The sequence below is a fragment of the Malus sylvestris genome, chromosome 1, assembly GCF_916048215.2.
Source record: "Malus sylvestris chromosome 1, drMalSylv7.2, whole genome shotgun sequence".
Classification (NCBI taxonomy): Eukaryota; Viridiplantae; Streptophyta; class Magnoliopsida; order Rosales; family Rosaceae; genus Malus; species Malus sylvestris.
Genome location: NC_062260.1, coordinates 28,773,563 through 28,794,263, shown reverse-complemented (window position 1 = coordinate 28,794,263; position 20,701 = coordinate 28,773,563). Strand labels below are relative to the sequence as shown.

At 39.1% G+C, this 20,701-nt stretch overlaps 3 protein-coding genes and 1 pseudogene across 5 annotated transcripts; 3 read left to right on the top strand and 1 right to left on the bottom strand.

The window, feature by feature from the left end:
- Positions 1-297: 297 nt before the first annotated feature.
- Positions 298-3,520, top strand: LOC126624387 (zinc finger protein CONSTANS-LIKE 4). Of its 3 annotated transcripts, none has more exons than XR_007624097.1 (4): positions 298-572; positions 1,556-2,050; positions 2,510-2,694; positions 3,097-3,520. XR_007624097.1 is itself a non-coding variant. In XM_050293451.1 (4 exons), the coding sequence occupies exons 1-4, from the start codon at positions 468-470 to the stop codon at positions 3,184-3,186; spliced, it is 762 nt and encodes a 253-aa protein (XP_050149408.1). In that variant the 5' UTR covers positions 303-467; the 3' UTR covers positions 3,187-3,520. The 3 variants fall into 3 exon arrangements, 2 of the variants coding, with proteins under 2 accessions (XP_050149408.1, XP_050149405.1); XM_050293451.1 differs by having other exon boundaries at positions 303-572; positions 1,556-1,975; positions 2,548-2,694; XM_050293448.1 differs by having other exon boundaries at positions 306-572; positions 2,548-2,694.
- Positions 3,521-6,480: 2,960 nt separating this feature from the next.
- Positions 6,481-14,360, top strand: LOC126624370 (histone-lysine N-methyltransferase ATX4-like). The gene is made up of 24 exons (XM_050293428.1): positions 6,481-8,178; positions 8,287-8,342; positions 8,427-8,616; positions 8,961-9,089; positions 9,224-9,292; positions 9,395-9,463; positions 9,567-9,658; positions 9,748-9,840; positions 10,024-10,159; positions 10,259-10,364; positions 10,444-10,543; positions 10,682-10,806; positions 10,926-11,071; positions 11,434-11,538; positions 11,668-11,732; positions 11,838-12,063; positions 12,204-12,290; positions 12,398-12,454; positions 12,525-12,614; positions 12,741-12,827; positions 13,007-13,081; positions 13,230-13,330; positions 13,458-13,653; positions 13,882-14,360. Exons 1-23 carry the CDS (start codon positions 7,225-7,227, stop codon positions 13,546-13,548), a joined length of 3,249 nt encoding a protein of 1,082 aa, XP_050149385.1. The 5' UTR covers positions 6,481-7,224; the 3' UTR covers positions 13,549-13,653; positions 13,882-14,360.
- On the bottom strand, positions 13,792-15,156 carry LOC126624380 (uncharacterized). The gene is made up of 3 exons (XM_050293436.1): positions 14,630-15,156; positions 14,358-14,410; positions 13,792-14,258 (listed from the first exon to the last, which is right to left on the bottom strand). Exons 1-3 carry the CDS (start codon positions 15,011-15,013, stop codon positions 13,868-13,870), a joined length of 828 nt encoding a protein of 275 aa, XP_050149393.1. The 5' UTR covers positions 15,014-15,156; the 3' UTR covers positions 13,792-13,867.
- A 4,580-nt stretch (positions 15,157-19,736) lies between these two features.
- On the top strand, positions 19,737-20,337 carry LOC126615403 (eukaryotic translation initiation factor 1A-like; annotated as a pseudogene).
- Positions 20,338-20,701: the final 364 nt, after the last annotated feature.

The following is a 20,701-nucleotide window of genomic DNA, read 5'->3' as shown; positions in this document are numbered from 1 at the left end:
TAAACACAAATAGCATATCTTGCAAATTGTGATAAATTAATAAACACAAATAGCATTTCTTGCAAATTGCGATAAATTAATAAACACAAATAGCATATATCTGCAATTGAAATAATATTTTAAATAGTAAAAAATAAATATTAAAAAGGAAGCATGATAAAAGACGTGGGGACACTGCATTATAAAAATGATTGTGTCCTTTTCTTTAATTTGTCCTTTACTATATGATATTATCATCACTCTGCCAATATTACTACTCCCCCCACTCAATAATTATTTATATAAATTCTCTGTCTACTCTCTCTCTCTCTCCTCCTTCTCAACTTATAAATTGTAATCTCCAAACCCAAACCAACCTAGACTCATTTTTCCTTCCTTCTTTCTCTCTCTAGAAATTTTTGGCTGCTCTGTTGCAGTCATTTCAGTGTGATTTCTGTTTGCTCTGTTTTCTGGGTTCTCTTTTGAGAATGTATGCAGAAACTGGGCTTTTGTTCCCATATTTCCAGAACTTTTCTCAAGATTTCCAGCAGCTGGATGAGTTCTGCAGAACCCAAAAGTCAAATGCTTCAATGGTACCCTTATTCTCTCTCTCTCTCTCTCTCTCTCTCTCTCTCTCTACAAACAAATATATGCACCTGTTTGGTTTTTCTCATAGATTTGCATGATCTGCATTGAATTGATTATTCTGAGATGGGTTTTAGGTGAATTAGTAGATAGTTTGTGAATTTGGGTTGCTCTCTTGTGATTTAGTGTGTACTCTGTATGATACCATCAACAACCCTCTGCTTGTTTCTCGAGAAAATGGGGACTATTTATGTATTCATTGTTTGTCAGAACCAAAGAAGCTCAAAGTTCAAGTTTTTGGCATATATTTATGTTCATTGGTTTAATTTTTCACCTAATTCCCTGTTTGGTTGCTGAGAAAACCAGTGGGAAAATGCCAAATTTGGTTAATTCAAGTTAGGAAGTGGGAAAGTGAGAAAATTGTTAATTTCTCTGACTAATTAATTGTAAAGTTGGAAGATGTAACAATCAAAACAAGGCACAAATGTCAAATTTTAATCATAAATTTCAGTCCAAAACAGTGTCTGTGTTTCCAGAAAAAAAAATGGAAAAAGAAAAGGAAAATAAAAATATCTTGGTCTGTACAGTCTTGTTTTTATTTCATCAGGGCATGCGATGGAACAGCTGGACTTTGCTTTATGTGCTGGATAAAGAAGGAAAAAACTTTCTTTTCCTCTAAATGCAATCTGAATGCTAAAAAGGAAAAGACTTGACTTTGTTTTTTTTTCACCTTTGTGGTAAAAAGTAAAGAAAGTTGAATCTTCCTGGAACTGTAACTTATGTGTTAAAAGAATTACTTTGCAGTAAAATTTGTATGGAACTTTCAGCAGTAGTAATTGCTTTGGTCCCCATCCATTAGTGAGTTTCATAAAGTTGAGAGCTTGCAAACTTTTCCTCTTTCTTTGTTTTGGTCTGAAATTTTAGGTATTGCCAGAGTCACTTTTGATGTTAGTTTAGTTCTGAAGTTCAGTTCTTTCTTTGTCTAATGCAGAATTGCTTCTCCGAGGCCTCGATGATCTCGGAATATGACCTGGGAGGAGAATGGGATCTGTTCAAAGCTCCAGAGCCTATCATCGAAGAACCGGCCATTGGCCTTGATCCCATGACAGCAGCCATTTCAATGATATCTAGCGGCGAAGATGTCACCTCCTCTCAAGGACTCAAGGTTGCAGACCTTGAATCACTTCAAAGCGAGCAGCTTTTGAATGATGTCTTCTATGACAAGGATCTCTTAGGGAAAGACGCGATAGGAGCACCACTTTCTGAGGCCGTAGATATCAAAATTTCTGTTTCGACGGTGGATGGAAATCATATTCAGGAGAACAAACCGCTTCGCGACGTGTCATTCCAGAAAAGTGGGAGCTCAGGATGTTTAACCTCGATGGACTGGATGCATGGAACTTCAACGAAGGCAAGTTTTCTGGATTTTCCTGGAATGTTGAGTGCTTATGGGATTCGTCGAGCATACAGTGAAGGTGATATTAAGGTCAGATATAGTTAGTTTAGTTATTTTATGCTATATATCTTAGGTTTGAAAGTATTCATATTCTTACAAGAACTAAAATATTACCTATCTACACAACAACGATTCGGTTGAGAAGAGGTTATGAATTAAAAGGTCATACAAACAAAGACTTAAATCCTTCTCTCATAGCCTTTAGACCGTCTATAACCCCATTCCTTACCGTTCTTCGGTCTATTAAACAATGCAATTCCTAAGAGAACTTATCAAACATTTTCCAGCTGAGAGATTGATGCATTTGTGCAACCGATGTCTGTGAATCTCTTGACCCCATGTCTACAAATCTGGGAGTTTTTTAGACCGATTGATAATTCATTTATTTGAATTAATCAATAAGTGATGATTGGCTATATGCAATTATTGGCTTTGTAACAAAGACTGCTGGACTGAGAAATGTTTAGACATGTCTGGCCATTTCCACAGGATGGGACTAGGTCATTGATACTGAGTTTTTATGACAGACTCTCGGTAACAGTAACACAAGCCTCATCCAGTCCTCCCTAGAGCGGCCCATAGTTACCAGCAACTACAGCAGTGAGGAACGCAGGGAAAAGCTTTCAAGGTACCGCAACAAGAAGACAAAGAGGAACTTCGGCAGGAAAATCAAGGTAAAATCCTGATCAACATTGTTTCTATGGACTCACTACTATAATTATAATACTGAATAAATAATTGAATGGAATCATAACAGAGTGAGATATAGAGCCTACTGAAGCAACATTTGCAGCATTTGACAATGATCTTACAAACATTTCACCTTTTCTGATTGACCTTTGTGATTAAACACTCGAGGCTGTTGAAACAGGGTTGGTTGTTTGCTTTATATGAGTGGATGATTTTCAGTCCCGTTTAATAGCTTAGATTAAAAAGAGCTGCATATCCATACTTTAACTGTTATAGCATCTCGTGTCGATTGAAGCACTTTCTTATATACTTCCAATTTACTGGATTCGGCCCTTGAGCGGATACGTTGCAGTAGGTGGGAAACTGATTAAATGCTTTCGTTTCAGTACGCATGCAGGAAGGCTCTTGCAGACAACCAGCCAAGGATCCGGGGAAGATTTGCAAGGACCGAAGAATCGTATGCCAAGAGGCTATAACTGTTAACTTATACATATGATAAAATAATGAACGTAGAAATGAAGTAGCCAGGTCAAATGATGATGTGATGAAAGAGATGAGATCAGTAGTAGTAGTAGTGTAGTCAGTTTAGGTATTGCTCATCAATAAACTAGACCCCCTAAAATCCTCCTCTGCTAAGTGTTTGATCTCTTATATCATCTGCTGTAATAACAACCTCTTCTCTAGATCTACGTATGTACACGGCCAATCTACGAACGGATGTAAATACGTATGTATGTGGAATAATCGGGCCGGGGAAGCAAACAGTTGTACTTGTTCATGTTACATGTTATAAAATGGCAATCTTTTCTAGTCCCTCTCTTCCACTGCTGTAATCTTTTCTTGTTCATGTTATTTGCTTGTGAGAACACAATCCAGTTTGGTTGGTTTCATGTTTTTTTCCCCCTTATATAAGTATTTACCATTGAATAAATTATTAACTATTGAAGTAATTTGATGGGATTATGTATAGAACCAAAGCAGTTTCCGGTTTAATTTTAGTTTTCTTTTGTATATTTACTAGTGATGGATTGTTACGGTGGATAGAGTCTTTCTCTTCAACCTACTATGTCTCGCATTCAAATAATATTTTAAACCAAAGAATAACATGACGAAAAGACAATCTCAAAATGGGGCTTGAGTCATACAGTTTGATTGACCCGACGATTCTAAACCAAACGAGTACAGATCCCATAACAAAAGAAGAAGATTCTTCCAAATTATTCTCTAACTCTCTAACTCACAAATTGGCTTTCACTAATCTGCCACTCAAATAAGCCACAAATTTGCTACATACTCATAATTTCAAGTAGTGAACTCCACCCCAAAACCGAAAAAGAGAAAACTCTCTACACAAATGGTGACGGCAACTATATAAACTAATCTTAAGGTCCTATGTATAGTGCATAGGACTTAAATTAAAATGAGCAATGAGAATTTTAATCCTAATTGGAAGTAAATTTAAAATCCTAATAGGTAAGGAAATCAAATATGTATCCTAACAAAATACGTAAATTATCAAAAACTTCTCCATCAAGCACAAAATCCAACCAAGAAGTGCGAAACTCAACCATATAGAACACAGAAAACAAAATAGAACGTGCGAGAGGATTTCTCTGCCCGTCTTCGATCGATTCGCCAATAACTTTTTAAACACTTAAGCTATGCTTATGTTCCATCGTTCGTCATTTCCAGATTCAACTTCTACCAATTGGGTTCTCTCCTCAACCGGAAAATCTTCCTAATAGTACCAATAGGTTTCTCCACTACGAGAAAATCTTCGATCAGACTGCCTAACAACGTGAGTGATTTGACCAATTTTATGGAATAACAAATTTTTTGTATCTTAATCTCATCCGACTTTATATTAGTTTCACTTTTGCAAGAGAACTCTCTTGTATGACAACCCTACCAATGCAAGGACGACGACCCTCGTTAAGGCGGGTCCGCTGACGGCCGCCCATAGTTCACAACTTTACATGCCACTCATCCAAATAAAATCAGATCCCATCTTAAAATTGGAGGAGAGATCGCGCCGCCATGTGACCACCTCATTGCTCCGGCCGCTGTCGTCCTGTTGCAACCCTCCTAGTTCTTACCTACCACTCCTAACTATTCATTTCCAGTTTCTTATACAACTCCATGCAAACTGAACAAGTAAAGTCTAAAGTGTGTTCCAAATTTTGACTTCCAAAAACATGGGATAGGGATGGACCACAAACATAACATAAGCTGCAGCTGTCGAACCCTTTTAGTGTCCAATTTTAGTAACATTTCCTCTAGTCTTGGAACAAAACTCTTCCGGATCCATGTCTTTGTTGAAACACCATAACCACCAAAGCTTTGTGGAAGAAAGAAGTTGCGTACGCCAGTACGGGTGGCCGCGCAAGCCATCTTTCTCACAAGGTGGGACTAGAGAGTTCTGATATTGTAATGCATGGAACTCTGTATACAAGCAAACACGTGATTCGACTGCTGGACACAAAATTTTCTCCGTGCCTAATCATTTTCTTCGTAGATTCAACCCCAAAAAAACATTGCTTGGCGATGATCTTGTGCTTGCAAGTTGACGTTGACCTCCCAAAAAATTGAAGTGGGAGGTGGGTGAATCTCTACGCGAAATCACCAAACTTTGTTCCTATTTTCAAAAACCCATCCACCTGAAAACACGACCAATCTCAAAAAACAAACAACCACCTTTGCAACATAACCCACAATACAAAAATGTTGGGAAAAATATCATCACCTGTCTCTCACGAGCTATCCATCGATGCAACCAAGAAAAAACTTATCGAAAAATACAAATTTACAAATCGAAAAATTTGATGGAAAATGTCAACTTTCATTTGGGCCTAAAAACAAGGAGAGGTCGTCGAACATAGTAGTGTGAATTTGTATAGCAAATCATTAAAGTGATTGATTGTCTACACGAAGTCTAGTCAAGTAAGATTATATTGGTCTAGGTTTGTTCATTTTGAGCAAAATCACACAAAATGCGTTCTTAAACTCTCGGGTTAGTAGGATCCCATATCCGCCATAGTTGGGTAGCCAATCGAAAACAGAGGGAGGCCATGATGCTATTCAATTTCAGAAACATATTAGTTTCAACCCAACACAACCATGGCCATCTCCGTCCCCAGACAACTTCAAAGTTATCAATTTTTTTTCCTTTTCCAGGGCTCGCAGATGATTAATTTCCAAAGGTTGTCCTAAATTCCTAATTAAACATAAGAAAAAATTAAAATTAAAATTAATTACACACAGACGTCGTCGTATTAATTGTGACCTGTTAGCAGGGCAACCAACATGAAACTCTTTGAGAGCAAAATACCCAAAATAACCTCACAAAAAAGAAATTGGTGGGAAAATTCTTGATTTCCATTGGTGGAGCTTCAAACTATCATACCCCCCGAAAAAAGTTAAAGAATTTGAAAACTGTACCTATGCCTGCCGCCGTGCTCCGGTGACCACCACCAAAATCCAACAAACATCAATCGACCAAACAAACCATCGTACTAAAGTTTGCAAAATTTTTGAGTTCGGTCGAGTTAACTCAACTTTCGACTAACGCGAATCGAAACAAAACGAAAAACATAGAACTTGGATTCGATGCCAACATTGTCGTTTCGCATATAAAGTTGCCAACTTTCTTGGAACACAAAAACGTTGCGACATGTTTTGGCCTCTGCAACGAAATTTTTTAAAACGAAACAACCTCGAATTAAATCTGCAAAAACAATCACGAAAATAAAAGAACACGGCCGAAGTATGTTACTATATTACCAGATTGTCCACGATGACCATGCCCTCTCTCTCTCTCTCTCTCTCTCTCTCTCTCTCTCTCTCATGACCTTGCCAGGAAGAATTGCGCTCTATACGCGTCAGGCGCACGTTAGCCTCTCTCTCTCTCTCTCTCTCTCTCTCTCTCCCCCCCCCAATATAACGCTTTGGAAAGATAACGCCGACCCCCTTCTCTCTCTCTAACTCCCCGCTCCCTCTCTCTCTCTCTCCTCGCTCTTTCTCTCTCTAAAAAGAGAGACATTTCCAGGTCTCGAATTTTACGGTTTTCCTTCAGCTGCTTGACATAATTACTTTACAATTACAACAATTTGATTTTCTCTCTCTCCTGTGTCTCATTCCTCATCTCTCTCTGCGCTCTGAAGCAGTTGGGAAGAGACTTCCTGGATAGATCGATCCCTATTTCCCAATCCAACATTTTTCTTCTCAATTTCGATCCTTTTCGTCTAATTCTCGAGCATTCTTTCTGCTCTGTTTCTCTCCCAATTTTCTGTTTGTTTCCCGAGAAAAAAAAAATTCTGTAGCGGGAATCGTTTCCAATTACTCTGTTTGGGGAAACCCAATTGGGAATTAGGGTTTATAGGAGATTTGGGAATTGGGTTTTTGATGAAATCAAAAGGGTTTTGTGGGTGTTGATGTTGAAGTGAAAAGATTTACTCTTTTGGGATTATGGGATTCATCGATTCGTGGGGCCTCTGAGTTTTGCATTTTTTGATACAATGATTATCAAGAAGAATCTCAAATCCCAAATGCCGAGTCTGAAAAGGTGCAAACTCGGCGAGTCACCGGGTGAGGACGACGATAACTCGGGCAGGAAGAAGAGGAAGACTAATGGGTATTATCCTCTCAGTCTGCTTGGCGAGGTCGCCGCCAGTATTATCCCCGTCAGCCTCCACGGCCTGCTCGGCTCGGTCGGGGCCGCCGAGCCAGGGTTCTCTGCTTCGTGGTGCACCAGAGTCTCCTGCTCCCCTGAGGATGAGTCGAAATCGAAGAACAGAGAGTCAGCCACCACAGCGAAGACCGAGGTTTCGCGGCCGCCGCTGGTGAGGACGTCGCGGGGCCGAGTTCAGGTACTTCCTTCTCGGTTTAATGATTCGGTAATTGAGAATTGGAAGAAAGAAAGTAAGACTAGTTTAAGAGATTATAATGTAGATGAGGAGATTGAATGTAAAAAAGAGAAACCTACCTTTAAAGCCCAGAAATTAGTTAGCCAAAATACGAAAAAGATGCGAAATGTGGGTGGAATTGGATATAACAGTAAGAAGTATTCGGCTTTGTGTGAAGAAGATGAAGAGGAGGAAGTTGAGGGGAGTGTGCCATTTAAGAGTTTCGACAATAGGAAGTATTCGAGCTCACCAAGCCCACTCTCGTCAATGCATGCGCAATTGGGTGAAGATGACAAGTGTGCAGTTGTGGAAATAGATGAAGGAAATGGTTTAGTGGAGACAGTGAGGGCTGCAAAGGAGAATGGTGAGAGGAAAGATGGCTTGTATGGACCCGAAGACTTCTATTCAGGCGATATAGTGTGGGCAATGCCAGGGAAAAAGGAGCCTTTCTGGCCTGCCATTGTCATTGATCCAATGTCGCAAGCGCCTGAGCTTGTTTTGAGGTCTTGCATACCCGATGCAGCTTGTGTGATGTTCTTTGGATACTCTGGGAATGGGAATCAACGGGTATGAATTGTTTTCCGTACGGAGTTCATCTGTTTTTATGAACTTGTGATGTTTTCATGTTTGGAAGAGTGTGGCATTTATTTTAAGATTTCGTATCATCTTGAGCAGGATTATGCTTGGGTTGAACGTGGGAAGATTTTTCCCTTTATGGACTATGTGGACAGGTGTGTGGCTATTGTTGTTTCATAAATTTTTGAATTGCAATGTAGTAACCGCTTTGTCGTTATGTAACATTTTACTTGATATAGGTTCCAGGAGCAGCCTGAATTGAACAACTGCGAGCCCTGTGAATTCCAGATGGCAATTGAGGAGGCATTTTTGGTGGAACAAGGGTTTACAGAAAAGTTGATAGCGGATATAAATATGGCAGCAATGTATGATGACTCTGTACGGAGAGGGGTTCAAGAGGCTACCGGTTCAAACCATGACCTGGACCAGGCAAGTTCTCTTAGAGCACTGTTTCCTGTCTTTTAAATTGTGTAGTTTCTAGGACACAATATTGAGCATAGAATTTCTCAAACACCATCCAAAAATTAATTCAAACAGTTTTGATATCATCAGAACGGGGTTGCTGATGGAAGTTTGGCTATTGCTTTGCTTAATTATTGAGAATTTTACAGAACTGTGCTTCTTTGCTTAGCTATCCAGTGTAAATATACCTTGGGTTCAAACTATATACTTTCCTTATTTCTCTCAGCTGTTGAAAGGGGGAAGTTTTCGCTGCAGTAGTAGACACTTCTCTTTTTTATGTCCAGTGTATTGAATTTGGTTCCGTTGAGCAGGATGTATATGGGAAGAAGAAAGACATACAACCCTGTGAAGGCTGCGGCTTGTATTTTCCTTTTAAAATGATAAAGAAAATGAAGGATCCAAGTCCCAGAGGCCAATATCTTTGTAAATCGTGTGCTAGGGTTAGTATGACCTACCTTGTGTTAGGTGTTATTTATTGGTTTTAAATTCAGTTCTTAATAAAAGTAAAAGAAGGTTTTCTCTGCGTTCTGGATATTGTGCATTGTTGACAATACTTGCATCATTCTTATTGCAGTTAGTAAAATCGAAACATTATTGTGGGATATGCAAGAAGATTTGGAATGATTCAGACAGTGGAAGTTGGGTGAGGAAACCTACAAACTATGCTTGGCTTGTGATTTATACTTCCTATTTTTAGAGTGCAGTTCATTGTCAATTTATTGTAATATATTTGCATTGGGAGTAGGTCCGATGTGATGGTTGTAAAGTGTGGGTGCATGCAGAATGTGACAAAATTTCCAGCAACGTTTTTAAGGTCCGTCTATTATGGCAAATTACCCAACTTCGTTGTTTTTCTCATTCATAATTAGTTTAAAGAGATTCTAGACTTCCCTGACTATGTTATTTCCTTTTTGAAGAACTTGGGAGCCACTGATTACTACTGCCCTACGTGCAAAGTCAAGTTTAATTTTGAATTATCAGATTCTGAAAGGGGGCAACCAAATGCAAAGTAAGTTTATCCAAATTTTAATTTTATGAGTGAATTGGGTTTATTATTTCACCGACTTGTCCCTATTGATTATAGAGTTTCTGATGCAGATGGAGTAAAAATAATGGTCAATTGGTGCTGCCTAACAAGGTTACTGTTCTCTGCAACTGCGTGGAAGGCATTTATTTTCCAAGTCTTCACTCGTAAGCATAAGAATGAACGGTTTTCCTTTTTTCTTAGGACTTATAATTGATGTTAGTCTTGGTGGTTAAATTCATATTACTTAACCGTTAATTTATTTTACCTTAATAAGTCAATTTGATTATTACTTTGGTTTGACATGTGAAAATGTTTTATTCATATACATTTTCTTTCTTATGTTTCAGTGTCGTGTGCAATTGTGGATTCTGTGGGGCAGAAAAGCAAGCACTTAGTGAATGGGAGCGACACACAGGTTCCAAATCGAGAAATTGGAGGACTAGTGTCAGAGTGAAAGGTTCCTTACTGCCACTGGAACAATGGGTACTATTCTTTGAGTTTACTCCCCATCGTTCAATAGTAGGCCTATGACCTCTCAATTTGGGAATCATACTCATATTGCAATCCCGCTTGACTTTGCAGATGTTGCAGTTAGCAGAGTATCATGAAAATGCTCTTGTGTCTTCTAAACCCCCTAAACGGCCTTCTATTAAAGAACGAAAGCAGAAGTTGCTTACTTTTTTGCAAGGTATATTTGTTTTCTATATTTGTGCATATAATTCTACATTTGATGTAAACTAATTGTATTTATCTGATTGCTATTACAGAAAAGTATGAACCTGTTCATGCTAAGTGGACAACAGAACGATGCGCTGTATGTAGATGGGTTGAAGATTGGGACTATAACAAAATCATCATCTGCAATAGGTATCATCAATAGAGTTCATTAGTTATCATTGTCAAATCAGTGATGTCGGAGGACCAACTGTGCGATGCCCCTTAGAGACTCCCATGGGTTATAAAGGCATGAAAACCGGGAAATGTCTAATGTTTCATTTTGATCAGATGTCAGATAGCTGTCCATCAAGAATGCTATGGAGCAAGAAATGTTCGGGATTTCACTTCGTGGGTCTGCAAAGCATGTGAAGCACCCAAAGTCAAGCAAGAATGTTGCCTCTGTCCTGTCAAAGGCAAGTTTCTGGCTAGAGTGGATCCGTTGAGTCATACACTGTCCTGTCATCAAGTTTCACTTAGCTGTCATGATCTCATGTCTTTGATCTGATCTTGCTTATCTACTTTTTCCCTGCAGGAGGTGCGTTAAAGCCAACTGATATTGACGGATTGTGGGTTCATATTACATGTGCTTGGTTCAGACCTGAAGTCTCTTTTGCAAGTGATGAAAAGATGGAGCCTGCTCTTGGCATCTTGAGTATTCCATCAAATTCTTTTGTGAAGGTGGGTTCTTTGTTCTCGTATATTGTTTTTTGGCTATTCCAATGCAAACTCAGGATAAGGTTACAATACATTACATCTAATCATATGATTGAACTTGACATTGTTCTTTCGAAGACTTCTATTCTTAAATGTAACAAACATGGTAATGTAAAAAAGTGACACCTGACCCTTCATATCTACAATTAGTGAATAAAGAACTGAGTTGTGCGATAACTTTGACATAGTGGATCTAGAAATGTTCCAGAATGCATCTCATTGATTGCGAGTCTAGTTTGTTCTTTTAATTTTATCTTACAGATTGAACCCTGAAATATTTAGAGGATGCAATCTAAGGTTTTTTTTGTTGTTCACATCTGCTTCAGATTTGCGTTATTTGTAAGCAAATTCATGGTTCATGCACGCAATGTTGCAAGTGTTCCACTTATTACCATGCAATGTGTGCCTCAAGGGCAGGTTATCGCATGGAGGTGAGTATCTTATTGCTCTTTGTTCGTTCTCATTATATTCATATCTATGGCACCTTCTCGTTGTGAATCAGATTATTCATATATCTGGTGATATGTAATTGCATTTGTATGTGCATTCTTAATATGCAGTTGCATTGTTTGGAGAAAAATGGAAAACAGACCACAAAAATGGTTTCTTATTGTGCTTACCACAGGTGTGGGTTCTCATATTGTCTTATTTCCATTTGCTTCCAAATTGTTGGTTTTCTTGTACATATGTAAGTTTCTCCCAACTCTTCTGTTTTTCATTGTTCGTGCAGGGCTCCAAATCCAGATACGGTTTTAATCATACAGACTCCTCTAGGTGTGTTTTCAGCGAAAAGCCTTCTCCAAAATAAGAAGAAGCCTGGTTCAAGGTTAATTTCATCTAATAGAACAAAGCTTGAAGAGGTTTTGACAGTTGAAATGACGGAGCCTGAGTCTGAGCCCGAGCCATTATCTGCTGCAAGGTGCCGGGTGTACAATAGATTGAAAAATAACAAGAAGGTATTCTACCTTGATGCCTAGTTATCTGTCCATACACATTATAGTCATCCTCAGTTGATATAAACAGTTAGATTGTTGAATTATTAGATCTGTAATTAGCCTGATCTTTTCTCACTGTTTTTTTTTTTCTCTGATTCTAGAGAGCAGAAGAAGAAACTGTTGCCCACCATGTGAAGGGACCTTCCCATCATCCCTTGGAAGCAATTCGAAGTTTGAACACATTCAGAGTAACTTTTTTACCTTTTCAGGGTTTGATGAAATAGTATTTCCCTTTTTATATGGGATTTAAAATAAACTAATCTCAAATTGACTTTTTTTTTTTTTTTTTCAATAGGTAGTAGAGGATCCTCCAACTTTTTCGTCTTTTAGAGAACGGCTACACCATTTACAGGCAAGTATCCTCCTCATTTCCCATTCAATTTTCAATGTTTGATTTTCTTACTATATGTGCATGAATGCAGAGAACAGAACACGATCGTGTTTGCTTTGGTAAATCTGGGATACATGGATGGGGTCTCTTTGCCCGTAGAGACATACAAGAAGGAGAAATGGTATGGAATTTGAACGTTGTCTTTTCAAATGATTTCCCTTCATTAAGTGTATAAGCTCTTGTATCTTGAGAAGTTAATCCACTATGTTGAAAACAGAATGTACTAAGAAGCATGCGTCTGTTTCAGGTTCTTGAATATCGTGGTGAACAGGTGAGACGTAGTGTTGCAGATCTTAGGGAGACACGGTATAGATCAGAAGGCAAAGACTGTTATGTGAGTTGAATTCTTTTCAAGTGGTGTAATTATTACCTTCAAAATTTGCTCTAGTTATCTCTCATGCCACGTGTTTCCCAAGTTCTGTTTCCAGCTAGAATTTCAGCTCTTAAATGCCTTGCATTCCTTTTTCTTTCCGTTTTTGCTTCTTTTCTCATGGCTCATGTTTTACTCTGCAGTTGTTTAAGATCAGTGAAGAAGTGGTTGTAGATGCCACTGATAAAGGAAATATAGCACGCCTGATCAACCATTCGGTAAGTCATTCTGATAAATGTTATGGTACTGTCCGTTCATGATTTGCTCCTCCACCGTTCTTCAATAGATTCAATCATCTACTTGTTGTCAGTTTGTTTCCGTGACTTGTCTTTACGGATTTATTGTTGTTGCCTATCTTTACTACAGTGCATGCCGAATTGCTATGCGAGGATCATGAGTGTGGGTGATGAAGAAAGCCGGATTGTACTTATTGCAAAGGCTGATGTAACTTGCGGCGATGAGCTAACGTATGCGTCTCTCGTACTCTCTCTCTCTCTCTCTCTCTCTCTCTCTCTCTCTCTCTCCGTCTCTCAGTTCTTTACGAGGAAGCTATTAGCTTAACGCTGCTGCATATTCCGTTATTGACTCTCGCAGGTACGATTACTTGTTCGATCCTAACGAGCCTGACGAATTCAAAGTCCCGTGTCTATGTAAAGCTCCCAACTGTCGGAAATTCATGAATTAGTAGGATGATGGATATATAGGCCCTCACTTGCACAGCCATTGTTTCTCCGCAAGGAACAACTAACCCTCCAGTCCATCCATATACCAAATTTGTAATTTTGCCAAGGTAAAAAAAAAGAGCTTAATTTCATTTTTTTTCTTTGGACAAACTTCTTAGCTTAATAAAACTATAAAAGCTAATAGTTTTCGCCGGCTTTTCGAACATCGTCGTTCTTTCTTTGTTAGCGATGGTATCAGTTCGTCATTTATGACTAGCGATTTTAACACTTATCATTAAAAATCGCTACCTTTACGTTGCATACACACAATGATTTAACGTATCATGTCTTAGTAGAGTGTTTGACCATCAGAACACGGCGTTTCCGGCCAATCCAAGTACTCAGCCATGGAGGATCGCTGGAGACAACTCGGTAGCCTGCGTTCGAGTACAATTGGCGAGCTCCGTAATCATCCTCATATGCCCGGAGGGCAAGATACTCGAAACCCCATTCGACTGAGAGCGCATCACACGCTTTTAGCAGGACAGTAGCTATTTTCTTCCTTCTGAAACTCTTCAAAACAGCAATGCCGGATACGTAAAGATATTCCGGTGCCCTAGAAGGGAGATGCTGAAGGACGGCCTGGTCCCTCGACGCTGTGACGTCCGCAACTCCCACAAGTTCTTGTGACTCGGAAGTTTCAGGGGTAGACTCAGCAACTAAACAAGCGTATCTGTTGAATTATTAATGAGATACCATAAAAACGCATAATTATTACGCTAAATAATACTTGTAACAATGTACATTGCAATTTTCAAGTAAAATTGTTTACCTATCTGGGGGTGAATTCCTAAGTTTATATACAAGCCCAGAAAGCACTTCAGCCTGTATTTGCAGAAACCAAATTAAATTAAACTTATGACCATATATGATGATGAAATTTGAAGAGTAACCAAAAAACAAGCGTAGTCATTTTCGTTAAAGGATTAAAGCAAATATGGCTCTTATGCACCGAGTTTAAATTTCTCTCTTGCACTTTAGATCAGTTTAAATTTATAAACAAAAATATCGCTTATATAAGAAAGTAAAGGATATAAGAAAAACCTGGAAGAAGGTGAAGAAGAAATCATCGAAGAGAGATACAGGTTCATGAAATGCTTCAGCTTGAACATAAGCTGCCTTCCTCACCTCATCCCCATTTCTGAACAAACTCCTGACCTTCCAACCAAACTCACTCACCAAATACTTGAACTCTCCCTTTCTGTCAATACCAAACTTCCCACTCCCCACAAACCCTACTTCTTCCCGATCGGTCGACGACGTCAAACTGTTGCTGCTGCTGCTGCTGCTGCTGCATTGCACTGAAGAAGATGATGAATTACTTGTCCTAAAAATATTAGCTGGTCTAGAAGGAGTAAATCCATATGATGAAATTTCTTTGCTGAGTTTTCCTGATATATGGTAGCTCGCTAGCAAATGATGCGCCATATCTTCTGCTTAGTTTTTGGTTTCTGTTTTTTTAATAACTTACATTACATCTTGAATTCTGTTCTATATAAGTATATGCCACTGAATTCTGCATTTTCTGATCCTTTGTATTTGTGGAGGGTGACGATAAATTGTTAGGAGGAAAGATAAGATATTGTGGACACGAGCGGTCCTAATTTCTCTGCTTGGCTTAGGCCAGAAATAATGATCCACGTGGTCAACTTTACCCATCCACACATGGACTTGTAGAAAATTATTTTTATGCATTACCATTTTAATTGGTACTAGTTTTCAGGTCATATCAAAATGGTAAGGCGTATAAATAATTTTTTACGATAGACGGTTTTTTTTTTTTTTTTTTTTTTTTTTTTGCAAAGTAGAGAGTCTTGTTGGTTTGAGATCGTTTTTATTTTTATTTTTATCATTATGATATTAAAAAAAAGGAATTCTTATGTCCGACTAGCAGTATGTATCACTCTTTTATGAGCGTGTTCATGAATGATTATGTAAGATACAAAATATAAAAAGGTTTTGACCTTGTGTATATGGTTATACAGACACGTGATCTGAAGGTAGAACACCCTATTTTCTCTGGTGGTACTGGATTGTTGGACATAAGGTGCTGCCTCTCCAAGTTTGTTTAATTTTATTTCGTGTACATAACAAAATTTAAATGTTGACCTAGCAAGTAAAATCAAGGTTTTCTTCTTTCGGACTGGACTAAATTTCAATGCACTTACACCATAAAAAAAAATAAAAAATAAAAAAACTCATCAGTAGACTATTACTAATTCCCAAGCATTGAGGGGAAACAAAGTGATATAGTGCAGCCAAAAAATCTTAATATCAAAGAAATAAAAAATTTATTCCAAAAAATTATTTGCACACATTTAAGGATTTATAAAAAAAAGTTCATCTTTTGGCGTGTGAGTTTACAGTTAAGGGTTTAGAGTTTGGGTTCGACGTCGGCATCTTCTTTCCTGCTTCCGCTACGGTTGGGACTTGCATGGTCCGACCCATTGATCACAGTACTTGCCCCACTAGCATTCCCATTGTTGTCATCCTTCTTTTCTTCCATTATCTCACTTCCTCCTCCGCTACCACCAATACCAGTACTACTGCCACTAGTTTCACCCTCAACAACACCACTCTTACCCCCGCTATGGCCGCCATCGCTCTCCTTATGATCACCTTCACCGCGACTCTCCTTAACCAAGACCAGAGCCAAGTAAAGCGCTCCATTAACCCGGAACGACCAAACCTGAACAAGCTGATCTGGTTTGAGTTTATTCCTCTTAGCAACCGCACCCCATTGAGTTCTCAACACATAGATTATGCTGCCATTTTTCTCCGGTTTGCTACTATTTTTATCCGGTTTCTTTTTCATATGCCACCGTCTCAAGTTTATACCTCCTTTTACAAGACCAGGGTCTATCAACTGAACCGACATTGTTTGATTTTCCTTAAGCAACTCCTTCTCTGCACCTTCCAAGAAATCCATGGATACGATTTGAGCTTCAGGCATTGACAGCCTGTTGTCGTTCTGATTTACATCAGTCATAGTCAATGGCTTCTGTATCACCAAGCTCAGCCTAGTCCCCTCCAACCTTGTAATTTCTCTCTTGAATTCGTCAGGCAAGTCGTGATATTTCGGTGGCGTGGAAGGACTACCAATTGGTTCTTTCGTCTTCAGAGAGTTCTTGGTCGATCCCTTGGCTTTCTTGACTTTGTCCTTCGGCATCACATTTTGTTTCTTGCATCCCAGGTCACCCCTACCAAGATCATCATCACCACGATACATGCTTTGGAAAATAATTTTCGGTCCACCACACGACCTTTGTATCTTCGGCGCACGATCATCATTTATGCTATTGCTAGCCCATTTTCTTTTCAACGAATAATCTGTTCTTGTAGAACCGATAGGGGGCGACCTTTGTTTCTTGGGCGGCTCGACTAGCATCGGCTGCTTGAGAGCCTTCTCTTTCATCAAAGTTTCTCTCTTTCGCTCCATCAGTTTCTCCTCCTGCGTATGCATCTCAACTTCAACCCCAGCAATTGTAACTAACCAGTCGAACTTGGTAAAGTTCTGAGGCCACTCCGTCAAGCCATCGAAGTATTTTGCACTTAATAACCGCGCCATGTTATCTTCTTCCTTTTCTTCTTCGAGAGATTGAAGAAGATACGAGGTAAGCGAAGTATGGCACAGAGCTTAGAACAAATATAAATGTATTATTCTGGTTAACCCTGCAGGGGTTTACTGAGATTTTATAGGGTTTTTACAGCACCGATCAGTGTGTGATTAGGATTACTAATCGGCTAAAAGCGTGCCCTTCAAGTATAGGAATCTTAGGGTTTTAGGAAATTAAACCCGCATAGGTTTAGGAATCCTTCCAAAACTAGGTACAGTAGTTGCTGAAACACTGGTAATATAACACTAATCGAACTTGGAATTTCTAAAAAAATCCGTATCTATATAGGAAACAAACTGCTTGCCCACAAAGATAAGGAAAGAATTGACACTTAGTAATTCGTGCAACTATTTCGGAGATGTCTGGACCTTCAGTTCCTGGACAATTACCATTCTCCCTAGCAACAGAGGCAGCAATGACATGCAACGCCATATTATTACTTAATAGAAGAAAAATACTTATGAGACTCAAGAATGGTATGAACACTTCTTCCAAATGTATGAACACTTCTTCCAAATGGCTTAAAACTTTCAAACTCAAAAGACATTTTTTTTCGTAAAAAATGTGACTATACTCATGTTTTTCAATCAGCCTTGCAAATTATTTTTTTAAATCATAAAATATCTTCTAGAAGAGGTCGCACTTGGTGCGATGGCAAGTGCCTTCGCCCATGAGCGGTAGATCTCGGGTTCGAGACTTGGGAGCAGCCTCTCCATAAATGGGGGTAAGGCTAGCCGACATTCATCTCTCCCAGACCCTGCGTAAAGTGGGAGCCTTGTGCACTGGGTACGACCTTTTTTTTATAAAATATCTTCTAGCATAAGCACTAGCTAGTAAAAATTATGTGGGCCCTTGTGTCACATTGTCCCACAGGGCCACAGATACCGTTATCTGGGCCTGAATGATCAGCAACTCTCCTACTTCACTGACATGGAGTCTGTGGCTCTTTTGTGGCCTTTGAGGACAAAATTGTCATAGAAAATCAATGCCTTGGGCCAGATTTCTGCTAGTGCTTCTTTGTCAACATGCAACTCAATATTCACGATGATTATTTTCTGTTTCTTTAAATTAAATGAAACCCGTAAGTAATAATTTATGCATGATATTCTTGAAAGATTTTTTGTGTTCTATTGATTTTGAAGCTTGAAGAAATAAAAATTAAAAGATGCAGGAAACTTGATTCTGAAATAAGTATTAAAATAACGATAAATCATTTTTTCATAAAAAATTAAGATGTTTCTTGAATGGAAACTGAATGATTACAAACAAACTTTGATCCACGAAGTCAAACTTAAAATCCCAATCCAAAAGTTTGAAAAAAGTATAACTAAAAGCCTTTAATTATCTTCTAGTTTCCTGCATGCCACTGCAAGCTTCCCTTAGTTGTCACCACCTCTTCCATTCTTCCATGATCTCCTGACGATCGCCGTCAACACTGCTGCTCTTAACCAAAACTAGGGCTAAGTGAAGCGCTCGATTAACCCGAAACGACCAAACTTGAACGAGATCGGCTGCTTTGAGTTTGTTTTTCCGAGCAACATCCCCCCATTGAGTCCTCAAAACATATATCGGGTTTTTCCCCTCTCTCTTTTCCAACCGCCGCAAGTTGATATCTCCTTGTACAAGACCAGGGTCTATCAACCGAACCGTCATTGTCTCACCGTTCTCAAGCATCTCCATATCTTCGTCTTCCAAGAAACTAATTGAAACGATTTGGTTTAGAGGCATTGACATCCTACCCGAACGTAGATCAGTCTTGGTCAATTGTTTCTCTATCACCAACTCCACTTTAGTCCCGCCCAACCTCTCAATTTCTCTCTTGAATTTTTCAGGCAAGTCATGATACCCAAGTGGCGCAGAAGGACTAATCGTTTCTTTCTTCTTCAAAGCGATATTCATCGTGTCTGCGCCTTTCTTGTTATTGTTCTTCAACGACATCTTCTGCATCTTGAGTTCCACAGGCGTCCAACCAACATCACCAGGATCATCTACCATCTCCCAGTTTCTTTTGAAAGAAATATTCGACGACCTATTTTTCTTGGCCGCCCAATCGATCAGCATAGGCTTCTTGATCTTCCTCTTCTGCTTCATAAGCTCCTCCTGCACCAGGTCCTCGGTAGCGAGCCTAGCAACCTCAAGCAAGGCTATCATCCTGTTCTGTGAGGCATCAAAGTCTTTTTCAGTGAACTCCATCTCAACAACGTCTTCGTCGTCTTCTTGTTTGTGCTCTTCCCCTTGGGAGATTGGAGAAGAATGCAATGCAGTATTGTATTTGTAACATACTTATAGGGTACTTGTAGTCGTCTGTGTCCCAAATTGCACAAGCTTAGCATTTCCAAGAAACTATTTTATTTCTATGCAGGAAACAAACTGCTTGGCCAAAAGAAAAGGAAAGCATGAAGCTTCGATTTACCGATGTTAACAAGGATGGCCAAAACGATATTACCTTTTTTTACCCCAAGAAAAAACTATATTACCTTCCTGTTTTTTAACCCAAAAAAAAACTATATTGCTTGCCCGTCAAGTTTATACGTTTAGGGTTTGCTTTAGTTTTCTCTATGAGTTTATTAGGATTTATTGCTCGTTATTGCTTGTATTGTGCTCCTCCATCGAATCCAATCCACCTGCAAGTTTCGCCCCTTCGCAAAGCAGAGAAACAGAGCTAGTAATCATGGCGAGGAACAAGGGTAAGGGAGGAAAGAACAGGAAGAGAGGCAAGAATGAGGCTGGTGACGAAAAGGTGAGCTTTTCTTTAAGAAAGATGGACAGGAGTATGCCCAAGTGCTCCGAATGTTTGGTAATGGCCGGTGTGAAGCCATGCGCATTGCTGGGAAGAAGCAACTTTGTCACATCCGCAGTAAGATGCACAAGAAGGTTTGGATTGCAGCAGATGATATTGTTCTTGTCGGGCTTCGCGATTATCAGGACGACAAAGCTTATGCGATCCCCAAGTCCATGCCCGATGAAGCTAGGCGTCTCAATGAGGGAATCGCAGCTGGGGTTCTTGACGAGGATGAAAACGAAGGCGGTGCAGATGACTACGTAGGGCTTGAGGACGAAGGTATCGATAACATACAGAGGTTTTCAGATCAGAACTCCATATATTTGCCGGATGTTATATTTTACCGTTACTGATTGGATTGGCAGTCGGCTTTTTTGGTTAATTTTGTGTCTCCAAATGGTGAATTGGTCATGTTCCTTGTAACATACACTCCAAATCATGTTCATTTGTACATCTAAAGACATTTAACGAATTGGCCTTTTAGTCAAAATGATCCCTGAGATTTGGTTAACTCTTCACTTTGGTCCCTGAGATTTGAAACCAATAGAAGTGGTCTCTGATATTGTCAACCATCAATCATTTTGGTCATTCAGTGAAAAATTACGTTAAATAAGGATCAAAATCACAAAATTACCCTCAACTTAATAAACAATAGGCCAAAATAATTTGACCAAAATTAAGGGTATTTTTATCATTTTAATCTTATTTTATGGAGAT